The sequence below is a fragment of the Danio rerio genome, chromosome 19 (assembly GCF_052040795.2).
Source record: "Danio rerio strain M-AB ecotype USA chromosome 19, GRCz13ab, whole genome shotgun sequence".
In the NCBI taxonomy this organism is placed as follows: Eukaryota; Metazoa; Chordata; class Actinopteri; order Cypriniformes; family Danionidae; genus Danio; species Danio rerio.
In genome coordinates, this window is record NC_141039.2 from 21,140,895 (window position 1) to 21,158,820 (window position 17,926).

Genomic DNA, 17,926 nt, shown 5'->3' on the forward strand with positions numbered 1-17,926 from the left:
TGTGGCTTAACTTATAAAATACTAGAAATTATATATGTGATAAATAAGTACACACACACAATATAGTTTCTCACTGTTTTTCTTGCTATGACCGATGAGTTTAAGAAACACAGTTATAACAGCAAGAGAAACATTAATATAAAAGAGTAAAGGTTTAAGAGCCCAACTAAAGCAGCCTCTGATCTCCATGATGGTGAGGTCAAATTAATAATATTCAATAAAAATATAAACCTCTGTTAATTATCAAATATTCTTGCTGATATGACAGAACTGAAGTCAAACTATAATCAGTGAAGCTGCTAATGCTGTTATTTAATGGAGGTGTTTAATCCTCTGTTTTAATTCAGTTAGTTTGGTGTGAGCCTGTGTTTATAGTTTTATTTCTTGTTCTTTCCTTCAGTGATTGTACTTGTTAACAGCAGGTGCTCACCATTTTCTGAATTCCCTATAGTGGACTAAACTAATTGACTAACTTAGGGACTAGTGAATGAGGGTGTGTGGTGAGATTACAGACACTCTTGATTAGTTTCTGGAAAACAAAGGTTAGATTTGTTACAGCTATTTTCCATATTATGTACAGAAATGAGCCGTTAATCATTTAACAGGTTTTCACTGTAGATTGTACATTCTTTTAAAATCACAGACATGTTTTACAGTGTGTCCTTAACTAATGAAATCTTATTTTAAAGTGCAACCCCTTTATTTTATTGCTGTTGTTTTGCAGATAAGATAGACATAGACGAGGTAATTATGATCAGACCATCATAGCAATGGAGTATTGAAGAATATTTGAGACTATTAGATCTGGCTTTGTAAAATGTGCATGTAACATTGACTGTAGACTACAGATCGACTCTTATTTATTTTCTTTATTTTTACGTGTGTGTGTGTGTGTGTGTGTGTGTGTGTGTGTGTGTGTGTGTGTGTCTGTGTGTGTGTAAGCCAAATGGTGCTTTGAGGATGATTTCAAACTTTAGAATAACTAGTGTAGCAGGTGTGACTTTTTCATGTTGATTTATTGCTGGTTCTTGCTTCTTCTGAAAAGTCAACCACAGCATCTGTCTATTAATATTTTAAATGGCCTTCAAATTTTGATTACCACCCGCTTATGTCTCGGCATCAATGATTCATTAACAGCTATGCTACAGTGTGCTGTCTTCCTGCCGCACACTCACACTCACAGTGACACAGATACACACACTTCAGCACACTGATGCGATTGTTAAATCTTTAAACCAACAACATGACAAAGGATTTTAAAATTGAAGAAGTGTTGTGATAACTAGATGACCCGCTGCAGTAACTGCCTTTGCAATCTTTTATTATGTCTTGAAATGTTCAGCAATGACTAGATAAAAGATCTTCTAAATGAACTGTGACATCTCAGTCTCACTGAAAAGCTGACACTGTTTTCATTTTGACTGAACTTTGGCATTATCAATTACCTTAGCTTTTGCTGTTTGGAGACACTGTATGCTTTGTTTGTGTTTGTATAGTCTGTACAATCGATCATTTTTTAAGGCGCTGCTATTGCTGCTCCTTGCAGTATCTACAATATTAACAAATGCTTGTAGACAAGAGTTTATTGTTCAAAAGCTAATACATTATTGCAGATGTTCTCTTATAGTTATTAATTTTTTTTATTTTTTTGCGCTCTAAAATACGTAGCTATAATCTAGGGCTGCATGATATTGCAGTATTTTAATTTTTTCGATAAATATTATGATATGAATACCTTTTCACAAGATGGTTTGAATAACCCTGTTTAACGTTTTTCTGGAAAGTCTTTCTGTATTCAGGTACAGAATTTGAATCACAATACAAAAAAAAAAAATTTCTTACTTTGTCTCATTTCTAGTCAAAATATTCTTTAAACAAGTAAAAATATTTTTTTGTTTTTACCTTAAGTCAAAATTGATAATATTATCTTAAAGGTTACCTATTTTATCCTTTTTCAAGATGCAAAATAAGCCTTTGAGGTCTCCAGAATGTGTCTGTAAAGTTTCAGTTCAAAATACCCATCAGATAATGTATGATTATGCCCATTTGGGTCTCTGAGTACAGTCGAAGACTATAGAATACACAAGACATATAGTTTTGAATGGGGGAAAAGTGTAACGTCAATAGCGAATAAAGCCCCGTCTACTAGTACAGAAGCCAATCCTCGATCGCTATTAACTGATGTTTATCTGGGGGAGAAGCTCGGACCAGACGTGTGCTTTTATTACAGTTTAACAAACACATTGGAATCTTAGCGAATACTTGCTTCACAGACATAAGAAATATTGGTAACACGTTATAATAACTACACACTATGAATCATTCATTAAGCATTAGCATATAGTTAATTCATTATTTGTTGCATTAACTCTACGTTAATAGACGCTAGTAAGCAGTTTATATCTGCAGATACAAATGCTCTATTCTTGACTTATAAACATTTACATTATGCTTAATAATTGTGTTTTCATACTTCATTACTGATTAATTTTTCATTATTAAGTTCAGTATTGCCTTATTTACAAACAGTTATTTAAGAATAGTTGGCTCTTTTTAAAGATCATTTCGAATTAGTTTGTAAATGAGTTATAAACTGTTTAAATTAACATTCATATATCTTCGTATTATTCAGGGCATATACTAATAGTTAATTTGTATGTTATTAAAGGCTTTATTAGCTCAAATTCATCCAGTGTTGTGGCCTAATCTAAAGTGAGGACTGTTTATGCTTTATAATCACTTATAATTGATAATTAAAGGGTCGGTTATTTTCTAAACATGATAAACAGAAAATAAACTTTATTCATTACATTTTTTTTTTCAAGATACACAAATGAAACTGTATCAAATGAAAAATAAATCTTTGCAGCCTTATCTAAAATAAAATTACTGTACAGTTGCATAAACATTGCTAAATAACATTGAAATGTTGTATCATAACATATTGTAAATTGATTATATTGTTGTTGTTTTATCCAATTTTTACATTAATCTTACATTAAACTTATTTTTAAGATAGGATCGCAAAGATATATTGTTAATTTAATACCAAGACTTTAATTTCATTTATGAGAGATTTATAAAGCATAAATAGTCCTCACTTCATAATATTCCTCACAGATTAGGTTACAAAACTGCACAAAGTTGAGTTAGTAAAGCATTTATTAATATACATAGTAACCATCACTATACCCCTGAATGATAATATGTATAAACAATGATTTCAGTAGTTTATTAATCATTTACTAACACATTCTGAATGATCTTAAAAAAAACATTGGCTACTCTTAACTTACTCTTGGTTTGTAAATAATGCAATACTTAATTTAGTTATAAAAAATTAATCACTCACAAATTTTGAAAGTACAATTATTAAGCACATTATAAATGTGTTTATAAGTCAAGCATTTGCACTAATGTTTATAAATGCTTAACAAATAATGAATTCACTGTATGCTAATGCCTAATAAATGATTCATAGTGTGTAGTTATTATAAAGTGTTACCAAAATATCTACACCAAGCTGAAATCTCTACTTTTAAATGAACCAAGTGCACTTGACAACAAACGTTTTTTGGTTTTTGTAATCTGTATGAAATGAACGTGAGGTACACTACGTCCTGTCAAACACACATTGTAAACAAAGTGTCGGGATTATTTCTGGAGGAGATCCAATATAAATACCAAGTTGTGGATTATTTCAAAAGACCAGCACATAGACCATATTATCATCCAGATGATGATAATATGTAGAACGGCCATAAATGAGGTTGGTGTGGTGATCTTGTTCCTTTCATTTGTGCATGCTCATCAGCTCGGCTGATCTGTTCAGCAAAATATCTGACTGCGTGTCACTGCATCACAAACGACTTAAAAATATAACTAAAGAAATCTCCACTGTGCTGGGCGAGAGCGCTTCTTACTGAGCAGCACATCATCGATGATGTAAGCGCACTCAGGGCCAAATGCGACATGGGTGCGGGCTGTCGTGGAAGACAGGAGGGGAGACAATCATGTTTCGGCCCAGTTCAACTGTATATTGTGTAAGTATGCAAATGAGCTGCTTCTCCTCGCCCACTGTTCCCACATGCATGTCTGCTTCTCCTGCGTTACATCAAATAAACAGCAGTCAGTGATAAAGAGAGACACATAAGCTGAAATACAGCTCTTTAGTCAAAAATACCAAATAAGTTTATTTAATGTATTTGTGGTGGAATGTATTCAAGGCCCTCTGAAACGATGAGTCACATATAAATCTGCAATATGCCCACATATTAGTTAGAGCTGTGAACCTATACTGGTCTCACGTTTCGGTTCGGTTACGATTATCATGCCATCGATTCGGTTTAATTTGAAATCTCGGTGCATCACGGTGCAGTGACGGTGCTTTCCATACACAGTTTCATATTTTCTTCACAGCAGTATTCTTGTTTTAAAATGTATTAATATATTTATATTTATATACTAATAATTGTAATGCAATTTTGGATCCAAATACAGGGTTTATTAGGAGAATGGTCAGGGAACCAACAGTCTACACAGGGGCAAACATTACATACTGTAGATCAGTGGTCACCAAACTTGTTCCTGGAGGGCCGGTGTCCTGCAGATTTTAGCTCCAACCCTAATCAAACACACCTGAACAAGCTAATCAAGGTCTTACTTGGTATACTTGAAACATCCAGGCAGGTGTGTTGAGGCAAGTTAGAGCTAAACCCTGCAGGGACACCGGCCCTCCAGGACCAGGATTGGTGACCCCTGTTGTAGATCATCCAAAGATCATCCAAAAGGCATAGTCATAAACAGGCGATTGGTCAGTCCCGGCGGCATGCAACTTAAAAAATAAAACATGGCAAAAGATCAACCACAGCTAGGCTAGACAAAGGAAATTTGTCCTAATGTCACAGATAACAAGACTCAGCACTGATGCATACACTGTAAAAAATTGCTGTTAAAAAACGGTCAGATTCCACAATAAAATAATGTTTTTTCACTAAAACAGTAGTATTCTGTTAAAAACAGTGCATTCTGGGTAACATTTTGTTTTCGAGAAAGTAACCAACTGAAGAAAACTGTGAGCTAACAGAGTTCAGATTTGATATTTTGAAGTCTGTGTTTAAAACCACACTTTGTGCCCTTGTTCACTATTCCATCAACTAGTTCACCAATATAGTTCACCTGACACTTTTAATGATCATTAATGAGAGAATTCAGACACTGATGAACACCCGCTGTTAATAATCACAACTACTGAAGGAAAGAAACACAAACAGTGACGTCAGTTACAGCATTAAATAAAATAAAATAAAATAAAACACCTTCAGTCTCAGCAGAGGAACATTAAACAACTCCACAAACAACAGCAGACAAACTTATTACTGACTAATTTGACTTCCAAACTATTCACATTGAGATCCAACAGAAATTTAGGTGTTTTTCGTGTCACCATAATGGAGTGAGGGGCTGGTTTAGTTGGTGTCTTCACCCTTGAACTTATTTATATAGACTTTCCTGCTGCTGTAAAACAGAGTTTACAAAACACTTTTATTATAGCATTGATGTGGAAAAGTCAATAGATAGATTAATCTATTTGTCTGAAGTTAGTTCTGATAAATGTTTGAGTATAAATCTGGATGAAGGGTATCATTCAATAAATTTTATGCTTAGTTGCAGATATTAATTTAATTAATAAGTGGAAACAGAAAAGATACTTATATAATTACTTTACAGTTAAGAGATAACATACAAACACAGTTCAGTTAAGATAAAGACACACTCAGACCTCATGAATCAGACCTTGTACCTCAACAATGGTAAAAATTAAAATGTTTCATACTGCAATGCATGCTGGTTGTGGCACAGTACAAATTTCCCAGCATGCATTGCGGCATGAATAAATGTAGTATAATGGTCTAACGGTTTTCTTTATTTGTGTTTAATTCTGCTTTTATTTATGTTTAGACTTTTAGTTGCCTGTTTGTGAGTTAAACTGTTAATTTTGTTACTTGTCACCATAGTTGAGGTTCATATGCTGATTATTGATGTCTGTTTGAGTGCAACTTTCATCATAGAGCAAAGTGTTTTTGTCCAAGATATTCTTAAAAACTTCTAGAAATCATTGCCACATATATTGTGAAACAGTAGAATTAACGTTGAATAAGAGCAATAAATAATATTACATTAAATTAGAACAGATTCTGGCATTTAATAGCAACATAAACATTACCAGACATTATTTAGGTTTTTGGCTGGCTTGTCACATCAAGTAAGTTTTTTAAACGAAGCTCCTAACAATTGCAGCTCCTAACAATTGCAGCAGCCAAAATATATTATTGATAATGATGTCAGGGCTAAAAGCCCAAATAAAGCAAACTCTGTTCTCCATGATGGTGACGTAAAATGTTACCCTTACTCTCAGGAAGAACTTTAGTAGATGTTACACAAAAATAAACGTTTCAGTAATAAGTGAAGCTGGTGATGATGTTTGTAGAGTTGTTCAATCATCCGCTGATCATTCAAATGATTTAATCATTTGTTGACCTTCAGGTTATTTTATTATAATGCTGTGACTAAAGTTATAGTTTTGTATGTTCTGTTCTTGTTTTTTCCCTTCAGTATTTCTTCATTTGTTCATCGTTAATCCTCAATCATCATTAAATTAGTCGTTTGATTAATTCATTTACTTCAGCTTTGCTACACGTTTCTTGAACACTCAGTAGTGTGGACACTTCAATTAAAACTGAAGTATATGCTCTGGGGTTTAAAGGGTTAAAGGTGTGAGAGGTAAAATCACATTGTAAAATGTATTTTAACAGTAATATACTGTTAATTTAAACTACGGAAATAGACTGTAAAAAAACAGTAGATTGCTGGCAACCACAGCTGCCAGTAGTTTACTGTTAAATAAAGGAAAAAACTGTATTTTACTGTAAAACCTGAAGCTAATTTCTTCTGTGTGTCACCGTTGTGGAGAAGAGTAGAGCCAGTGTATGAGTTAAAGATGAACAGTAAACTGCTGATGTTGTTCTGCATGTTTCTCTATTTAAAGATAGCGGCTGTTTAGTTGCTGATGCAGTCAGAATCTCTGGTAGTTCCAGATTTACATGTATGTGTGCTGTTGTGAAATATAAGACGTTAGAGTTAAACCGAACTTTTCTAATGAACTAAAATAAGTTATCATTATAAGTATACTTCTAAGCATGTATAGCACAATACTTCATAAACTCATTCAGCAGTTGACCAATTTGAGGCAGTTGCTTTCAGTGAGCAAAATGAGTTCCCTTGAGTATTGTGTATATCAATGTAGTCCATGTATTTTTACAGCAACATACTGTAAAATAACAGTACATTGCTGGCAACTGCAGCTGCCAGTATTTTACTGTTTTTTAACGGGGCAATTTTTAAGTGTATGTATATGTGTGCGTGTGTGCGTGTGCGTGTGCATGTGCATGTGCGCGTGGGCGTGTGCGTGTGCGTGTGCGTGTGCGTGTGCGCGTGTGTGTGTGTGCGTGTGTGTGCGTGTGTGTGCGTGTGTGTGTGTGTGTGTGTGTGTGTGCTGTTTTTAAAGTCCAAGTAATCAGTCCTTGACAATCCTCCGGCTGTGTGTGTGTGCAATCAGCAAATTCCAGCTGCATGTAAGAGGTGCATGGATATGTAGTCTATATAATGGCAGATTTGTTGTTCTATGGCTATCTGCATGTTTACCAGCGATCTGCAAGGATTAGATTGCTGGTGATTGTGACACAATCAATTCGGAGGGCGGGGAAAATTCCATCTAAAATCAATTTGGTGAACTCCTACATCATGTTGCGGTGGGCCTCAAAATCACTGGGATTATTTTGATGTCGCCTATTTTAACATCAGGAAATTTTAAAAAAAGATACTTGTTGGGTTTATATCAGTCCAATATGACAATGGACACATTATACTTACACATAGTTCTGTCCAAACAGCTTACAAAAGTTTATTTTCATCATAGGAAATCATTTAATCTTTTAAAATTAGCAAATTATCTTTATGGCAGAAGTAAAATAATCTTGTTTTTGCTATGAAATGTAGAAATTTGGAATAGAGACAGGACAAAATTTCTAAGTAAGAAAAACATTTGCATTCATTCATTTTCTTGTCGGCTTAGTCCCTTTATTAATCCGGGGTCGCTACAGCGAAATGAACCGCCAACTTATCCAGCAAGTTTTTTTTATGCAACAGATGCCCTTCCAGCCGCAACCCATCTCTGGGAAACATCCACACACACACATTCACACACTACGGCCAATTTAGCCTACCCAATTCACCTGCACTGCATGTCTTTGAACTGTGGGGGAAACCGGAGCACCCGGAGGAAACCCACGCGAACGCAGGGAGAACATGCAAACTTCACACAGAAACGCCAACTGAGCCGAGGCTCGAATCAGTGACCCAGAGACCTTCTTGTCATTTTCTCCTGTAAAAAATAATTAAAAAGAATTATTATTTGTTACACCTACAAACTTAATTTTTTGTGTCCAAATGTTTTAAACTCTCTTAAAATGCTCAGCCACAGGCCTTCAAAACACATGCAATTGATAAACTTTTACTCTATCATAGTTAGACTTCTTTCTGTAGCTCCTGGTCAACTAAAATTCAGACTCGACATTGCATCTCTTGCAATGTGACAATTGCCGATGTGCACATTGTAATATTGATGCTGAAACGATATATTGCGCAGCCCTACCACAGTCATGTTTTTTATGTTTATCTGAATTAATTTATCTGTGTCAATCATGCTGCTTATTACTAATATTGTTTTGTCACTTCTGTTTTTTGTAGTGTATAGTATGGGACTGGGATTCTAATGGCAAACATGACTTCATAGGAGAATTTCAAACCACTTTTAAGGAGATGAAATCAGCCATGGATGGGAAACAGGTATGAACATACATGCATAGTTAAAAAACATTTAACACGTACACTTGTCAAAATAAAAATCAGATAAATACTAATGATATTTATTCAAATAATATAATTACATTTAAGGTGTATAATATTTATTTAGAATTATACCTGTTTATAGAGCAATCTGATGCATTAGTAAAAATAGAAAAATCAATCAATAAATAAATAAAAAGAGCATGGATATTATATATATTTTAATGCACTGAATATACCCTCAAGCACATAAAGTTAGAGCAATAACATGCATAGTTCATAACTCCAGCTTATGGATATGTGCAAAGAAGAAAGCCTTTCTTAATAAAAACCCATATCACATCTCGACTGGAGCTTGCTCATGGGCATGTGAAAGGCTGTGAAATTCAAAAAGGAAACTGTGGTCTGATGAAACCAAAAATGATCATTTTAACTTCAATTCTGTGCATGTGCAGAAATTGTTCAGGTTACAAATAGTTCTTATCCAATCTGATGGGTCTTCCAAGTAATTGATGCAATTTGTATGTTCTTTTAGAGACAACCCAGGCTCACTGGGAATATGTACTGTTACCTAAAATACATTGCTTTGGTGTTGTTTTCTTGCCTGTAGACAGTTGCCACTGTCTACATTTTTTGAGAACCCCAAATGCATTACTGGGATGCATTTTTGATTCCTGCCATTTACATATCCTTTTTGTACATGTACGTGAGAAAGAATAGCTTGTCATGCATGTATTACCTTGTGATTGACTGACCCACACCCTTCATTAGAACCCAACCAAGCGTTTTCAAAAGCAAAAAAAAAAAACCTTTGAGCGACTGACCTACACCTTTCCCTAAACCCCACCGAACATTTTAACTGTTAGGTGGAACTCTCCTTCACCAGATTCGAATCTTGCCCCTCTGCATGCCAAGTATGACACTTTACAAGGTGAGCTACTGAGCAAACTGACCAGGGGTGAAAAAAGTTATCCATACGAACATAATGCTGAGTTCAGACTCCACGATTTTCAAAGTAGTCGCATCACAGATGTTTTTACACTGCATGACTATCTGAAGTATCATTTTATCGCTGCTGTGTTTACATTGCAAGATGGATCAGAGAAAGGGAGTTTCACACTGCATAACTTTACAGTAAGAAGAATCGCTGACTACTCTCGGTCTACAAACTGCGTCTCACAACCAAACAAACAGGAGAAACGCATGGAAACAATGCAAGGTCATGTGGTATATTCTTTATCATTAACTACATAATGAGAAAGAAGCCTTTAGTTGGGTAAAACATTTACTTATTTGGAAAATGTACTCACTTAGTATTTGAAGGAAATTAGCAATTTTTACCTGTTGTGGTATTGCTCAGATGCCACATCAAACAGACATAAGTGCTCCTGCCAAATAGTTTCACTAGTTTGTCTTCCATTTTCAGGGTCCAAATAGACTGAAAAAAGGTTTTAAAGTGTTTTTTTTTTTTTTTTGGTGCCACGCAACGAACCATGCTAAAATAATTATTTATTCCTAGATAACACGTCCAAGTTAGCATCTGTAACTTAGTGTGATAAAAATAAGCAAAAGTTGTTGGTGTCATACTACTCCATAGGGTTTGTTTTACCTATAAACTGCTAATGTATGTTGAAGCACATTTTCAGTTTTACAAAAATGTAGTCTGAGGCACGTATTTCCAATAAGCCTGTATTGGATAGAGACCCCAACCAGATCACCACTGCAAATACATAACAACCACTCTGAACAATTACATGGCCATACTCTGGCAAATGCTTGGAATACATCATCTGCTTGGGAACTGGCTAAAAGCTAGTCTGAATACCCTAGAAGCCAACTAGCAACAATCTGACAACCAATTAGAATACTTCAGTTGCTGTATAGTGTTGCATAGTACCACTCTGAACAGACAGGTCTTAAAGGGGCAGCAGATATTTATGTTACTATTAGTCAACAGTATATGCACAAAAAAATATTTAAATTTACAGACATACAGACAGAATATTACTTGTGTACTGTATTGTTGCATAAATTGTTTATTTCTGACCATTTTACTGTTGAGATATTTCTTTTTAATGAACATAGATTAGCTGACTGCAGTAGGGCTGCACGATTAATCGAAAAAAGATCGCAATCTCGATTCGGCCCCACATATTTGAGCTGACCACGCGCTACTGATAACATCCGTGTGTGCACGCAGCACGCCAATGACGGCTACTTCAGCAAACAGAACCTGCATAGGCTGTGAATAACAAGTAATAAAGTTGTAAATAACATTCAGTTTGTTGCACAGAGCGATCGCTTGAGAGCCGCACTGAAAAAATGATTTGCATATGTGTGTGTGTTTTATCACAGTGACAGCAGCCTTAAGCCACGTAGGAAGTAGAAGTGAAACTGGCTGCAAATTTAAATGATCATATGGCATTTTACGGTTATGATTACGACAAGCATTTATATGTTTTTTTCTTTCAACACAAAGTGTTGTGCATGAAAATAAATGTTTAAGTGTCAGCATAGCTATACTTATATAACTTATATAATGTTTAATACATTGCAAAAAGAAATCTGATAATGACAAATGTCCGATTTTACCAGTGAAAACAAATGGTCTAATAATGGTAATGACAAGCACGTGTCAAACATAATAATTTAATTTTATAATTATAAATAGTTGTATTCTGTTGCCATCATTTTACTATGAATTAATGAACAGGACATATTAAAAGCCTTTTCAAGTCCAATTAAAATGTAGCATTTTAAGCAACAGTTGACACATAAAGGCCTAATATTATTATTGTCATTTTTGTCAAAATTTAGTTGCTGACATACTTAATAAATGACAACTTGTTGTTAACATTTTAAGACTTAAAAAACACATAAAATAAAATAAACATAAAATGCACACATGCTGCTTGCTATATGGATTGCAAAAACGCAGATAAAACCTTATAATTCCAAGGTGACTATATGTTTGAGAATTAACAATAATAATAGGCTACTCATATTAACCTTAATTTTATATCTGAAGAATCGTGAGATCTTGATTTTAAGCAAAAAAAAAATCGTGATTCACATCTTAGCAAGAATCGTGCAGTTCTATACTGCAGTAAACACAACTTGTAAAGCCAGTGTATTCATTCAATTTATTTTATTCATCAATCCGGGATTGCCAGAGCAGAATGAACCACCCACTTGTCCAGCACATGTTTCACGCAGCGGATGCCCTTCCAGCCGAAACCCATCTCTGGGGAAACATCCACACAAACTCAATCACGCTCATACACTACAGAAAATTTAGCCCACCCAATTCATCTGTACTGCATGTCTTTGGACTGTGGGGTAAACCGGAGCACCCGGAAAAACTCACGCGAACGCAGGGAGAACATGCAAACTCCACACAGAAATGCCAACTGACCAAGCTGAGGCTTGAAGCAGCGACCTTCTTGCTCTGAGGCGACAGCACTACCTACTACCTACCTACCTACCTTTTGTTAGTCTACACAACAAAACCATTATTATACAATAACTTGCCTAATTACCCTAACCTGCCTAGTTAACCTAATTAACCTAAGCTTTAAAATGTCAATTTAAGCTGTATAGGAGTGTCTTGAAAAATATTATTTACTGTTATCATGGCAAAGATAAAACAAGTCAGTTATTAGAAATGAATTATTAAAACTATTATCTTTAGAAATGTGCTAGAAAAATCTTCCCACTGTTAAACAAAAATCATGGAAAAAAAATATACAGGGGGCTAATAATTCTGACTTCAACTGTATATGTGTTCAGCTAACTCTTTTTTTGGTCACACTTAATTTTTATTAATTCTCACTAATTCTTCACTAATTCTCATTCGATTATCAGTAGACTGTTTGGTTGGGGTTAGGGTTGGGGTTTGGGTTAGGGTTAGTGTAAGTTGACATGTACTTGCAAAGTTTCCAGCCTGATCTCATGAGAAAACATAAGTATTTTACGTTTTGCCAGTTTAGTGGCTAATTCGTACGAAATCATACGAGTTCAGTCGTATGAAAATGTAGAATTTTAAAAAGGAAACTCAACCGTCATTGGGGGAAAAGAAAATCGTAATAAATTGTACAAATTAGATCGTATGAATTCATAGTTCAGCAAAAAGGAAAGAGCTTTGAGGAGTATTAAGGAAATATTTGCTCACTACAGTACTAACTTATCGATAAAGATGCCATAAAAATGACACCCAAGGGGTGCTTTGAGACGCAATGTTTATTTATTTTTTTAACTGTCCAAAATGGAAGGCACAAGATTGGATATTGAGAAAGCGAAGGACACATCTATGCAGCCTTTGAAATTCAATCAGAAGAAGGACATGAAGAATTTTGATGCCTTTCTACCTTGGAATGTTGCCCCCAAAAGCAGCATTTTAAAGCGTTCAGGTGCAGCTATTGTTTTAACAACCACATACTGTATGAACACTCTTGCAACCTACCAAAACACATTAGCAACTGCATAGCAATAGGCTTACAACCACTATGAACACCTTAGCAATCACATTGTGACATTCTGGCAATTAACCAGAATATAATAGCAACTACTCAATAACACCCTGGAAACTAAACAGAATGCCCAAACAACTGCCTACTTTAACGGACTTGAAGACTCTTGGAACGCAATAGCAAGACAGATAGTAACTACATGGCAGCTAACCAAAGCACCTCCTTGTGTAGCTCAGAGGATATGGTTTATTTTTATAGTCTGCAGCTATATATGCTGGTGAGATTGTCAGTGTGAAACCACAATGCTGTTACATTACGCTGCATCTTCTCTTATGTACACCTTTGCAGGTGGTGTGAAACTGGCCTGACACTATTTATCTTATGTCTCACTTTGTAAGTTTTCTTTATTTTTGTTCTATTTGTTAGGTTTCTTTCTATTCCTATCTCCTATTCTTGACTCATCCTATGTGGTTTGGAACTGTCTGTCTGTCTGTTTGCATCTCTCATATTCTTCTTTTTGACTTCCTTTTGTCCTTGATTATATGGAGGATTCTGATGTATTGTCACTGTGGACACAGTGTTACCTGCAGGGACAGTAATGAGAGGGGCTATAGGAAGAAAATGACACATAATGAAATAAACTGAGAAAAGAGTGGTAGAAGAATAAGAGTGAAGAAAAAAAGGTGACTTCTAAAAAGCACATGCGAGAAAAGTTGGATGTGTATTTGTGCTGTGTCAGATGACTGCAAGGTCATGTTTTGACAGTTAAGTGTTGTAGTCATGAACCATACTGTCTGCTGATAAGAAGTACTTCAAGAAACAAACACCTCAAGGCTTTTGTTGTTGTCTAACATAACAGATTTGGGGAACTTTTGATGCAGTTTTTAGAAACTTTTTTGATGAATACAAGGCATTTATTTAAAATAGAAAACCTTTAGTCAGTCTTTAAAAGTCTTTAATGTACACTTGACTATTTTTTGATAGCTGTGGTCCTTCATTCTTATTGGTTGTAAATTAAAGGCAATATTAATTTCTCTACAAACTTACATCTGTAAGCTTATTATATCATGTTAATGCCTTCTTCTCCAAAGGACTGTTTAAGCAAGCTCACACCTGCCTACCACCTCTCACCGTGAGCAACTCCGACAGAGAAAAGTCCAGAGTCTAAGAGTTTGGAGTGACCATAGAAGAGGACTATTGGTCAGCCTCAAAGAGGTTCTGGCAAAACTGTTAGGTTCTCATGAAGGGGAAGCAGTTCTTTTCCAACACTGGTATAGTTTAAGTAAATAGCTGTTGACCTTGACTGGCTATGTTATACCCGTTTCGAAATTTGTCACTCGATTAAATGAGCATTATCAGTGGATATCAGCTGATAGATACAGTATGGGCCTGTAGGGGCCTTCTGCGCCTACTGGCAGGCTCAGAAGGATGTTATCATCCACCCATATGGTTAATCAGCTATACTAATTGAGAAGACTCCAGATACAGATCTGTTTTTACATTACTGTGACGGTTGAGTTTACGGTTGGTGTAGGGGTAGACGTTAATGAAATACAATTAATGGGAAATTTTATAAATAATGTAGATAATTCTAGTTAACTTCCAACACCAGTTGTATGTGATCTATAGCTGATTAACAATGCAGACAGTTAGTAATCTCAAATCCACTGCCATGCCTTTCCAAGCAAAACTGAAATCATTAAAGTAGTCTGCAAGCTCTGCAGTGTGGATGAGATCGATCCTGACTACCTAAAGTCTTTGGATGTGGTGGGGCTGTCTTGGTTGACACACCTCTAAACCACCACGTGGAGTTTGGAAACAGTACCTCTGAATTGGGCAACTGCGGTAGTCCTCATTTTTAAAGATACTGGTGGGTGTGTTTCAACTAAATAGGGATCATATTACTCATAACTCCCCAGAAAAGTTTATGCCTGGAAGCTGGAGAGGAGAATGGGGATTTCTTCCAGGTCATGGAAGCCTGGACCAGCTCTATAACCTCACTATGGCACTCGAGGGTTTGTGGGAGTTAAGTCATGGGAGTTAAGCTCAACCAGTGCACATGTGCTATGCCTCTTGTGTTATCCTACCTGTGGAGCAAGAGTTTAGTTCACATTGCTGGCAATAAGTTAAAATTGTTCCCAATTCATGTTGGTGTCTGGTGGGGCTGCCCTTTGGCTTTGTTTAATATTTTTGTGGAAAGAATTTCCTATATGCAGCTTGGGGTAAGAAGAGGTCTGGTTTGGGGTTCACAGAATTTCATCTCTCCTATTTGCAGATAATACTGTCACATTGGGTTAATTGAACCTACGTCGTCAGCATGCCCTGGGGTGGTTTGCTGTTAAGTGTGAAGCAGTGGAGATAACAATCAGGCCGTAGTGCTGGTTTGGAAAAAGATGGCTTGCAATCTTCAGGTTGGGAGAAGTGTTTTAAATGTATCCTGGATGCTTAGGGAGTTGTTCTGGGCTTGTCACTCTGAGTGGAGGTGCCAGAGAAGACACACTGGAGGGACTATGTATCTTAGCTTGCATGAAAACACAGAACGCGAGGAATTGTCTAGAGAGAGGGAAGTCTGTGGTTCCCTGCTAAAAATGCTGGCATAGCAACACAGTCCCTAACAATGGTTGAATGATGTATTTTGCTGAATTACACAAATGAGAATAAATTCGTTTTTTTATTTTTATTGAATTCATCTCATTTTATGGTCTAGTGATGAAACTATCATCATTTTTAAAAACCTGCTTAAACAGGAGCATAAAATGTATAAAAATAACAAAAGTACACACAATAATGTAAACTTATTTATTTATTGACCTATGATGTGAGATTTTAGTTAGCCATTTTAAAAAATACAATTAGGACCATGGGAAACCAAATAATATTTATTACATTAAATAACAATAAACCTCAAAGCTGGCACAGAGGTTATATACTAATATCAATATTACTGCTATTCAAAATCTAGGAATTAGAACCAAGATAAACAAATAGAACATTTGGAATATTTTAAAGTTTTATTAAGTTTTTAGATATGGGACTGTAGCTGAGTTCTGTTATTTAATAATGCTTCTTATAAACCTGCTTGTGCTATGAAGGAGATCACTCTAGTATAAACAATAGTGTTGAGAGAACGGCATGTGTTTTAGGGACATATCATATATTGTGTTAAAGGAATGAATGAATGAATGAATGAATGAATGAATGAATGAATGAATGAATGAATGAATGAATGAATGAATGAATGAATGAATGCTTAAAATTTTTTTTGAAAAAGATAGTATCTAATGATTTAAATTACCGAAAATAGCATATATGACCTTTTTTGTGTATTGTGTGATAACTTATATATATTAAACAATAAGCCCCAATAAACAAGTAAAGGAAAATAATTTTAAGGATTTAAAATGCATTTAAGAGGGATTTATTTATGAAAGTAAAAAAGGAAAGAAGAATAATTGAAAATCGAATTGAAATAATTTGTTCTTATATGAGCTATTATTTGTATTTTTGAATGAACGAGTGCCTACAGTAAGTTATGTTCAGTTATGAATTGCATAAATCCTATATACTTTATTCAGTATTGTCACTTCAAAACTGTAACATTTCACTAAAACATTCAGTAGTTTGCATTACCGGATATTCTGCATATACAGTCTTTGGCATCTGAATGAATTTGCTTCTCTTTTTTTTAAATCTATTTTCAGCTCTGCTTATTAGTAGTCTAGTCACTGTGGCTTTAATTTCCATTAACTTCATATTCGCCATCGTTCCCTCGAATGCTCAGAGGAGCAAAGTCGATGGGCCTCAACGTGCACCTCTCATTGCATTTGTTAAGTGGAATTCCTCGACCATCAGTGTATAATGATTGCTCTGCGCTTACAAACAGGTGCCTCATTTTCAGCTGAAAAAAATCTGATGCTTTCATTCTCTAGAGGTGGAAGAAAACTTTTGAATGTTCTTCAAGAAGATCTAATTTAACATCTTTACAGTAGGCTAAGATAATTGTCTGTGCATCATTTAAAATTACTCCTGTAGTTTTGATTGATGGCATCATCAGGTTTTCCAGAACCTTTTCACAAACATTAGTTTTGATAAACATTTCTTTTTTTGCCCTGACAGGCATCATTACAAGAGAAACTACAATCTGATCTGGGCCATCAACAATAGCATGCTTGTGAAAGTCTTTCTTTCAGTGCTACCTTCCATCCAATCAGTCTTACGTTTTCTAAAAGACCATTTTTCCGAAGAACTGCAGAATGTTATACTTAGTCTTTTAGACATCCATCTGTCAAATGTGCTTCTCAGCCTGTGGGCACAGATATTTCACAAGCACACCTCAGACCTGAGATGAAAGTCCTGTAAGCCCAAGCGGTCCATCATGTGCACAGCTGAATAAACGACATAGTGCTGAAGTGTTTTCTTACTGTAACATTTTTTTTTCTGTCAGATCCAGTGGGAGTGTATTAATCCTAAGTACCAAGTGAAAAAGAAGAACTACAGAAATTCTGGAATGGTCATTCTTACCCTGTGCAAGGTGAGGAAATATATATGTA

General features: G+C 35.3%; 2 protein-coding genes across 2 annotated transcripts in view; both read left to right on the forward strand.

Moving 5' to 3' along the window:
• LOC148679789 (uncharacterized) overlaps positions 1 to 17,926 on the forward strand; it is a 415,121-nt gene that overhangs the window by 312,887 nt on the left and 84,308 nt on the right. The window lies entirely within an intron of this gene.
• Positions 1 to 17,926, forward strand: part of cpne4b (copine IVb) — a 130,786-nt gene that overhangs the window by 45,311 nt on the left and 67,549 nt on the right. Inside the window, exons 8-9 of the mRNA XM_087295616.2 lie at positions 8,809 to 8,907; positions 17,821 to 17,907. Coding sequence (XP_087151742.1) covers positions 8,809 to 8,907; positions 17,821 to 17,907 — 186 coding nt within the window. The remainder of the gene's footprint in view (positions 1 to 8,808; positions 8,908 to 17,820; positions 17,908 to 17,926) is intronic.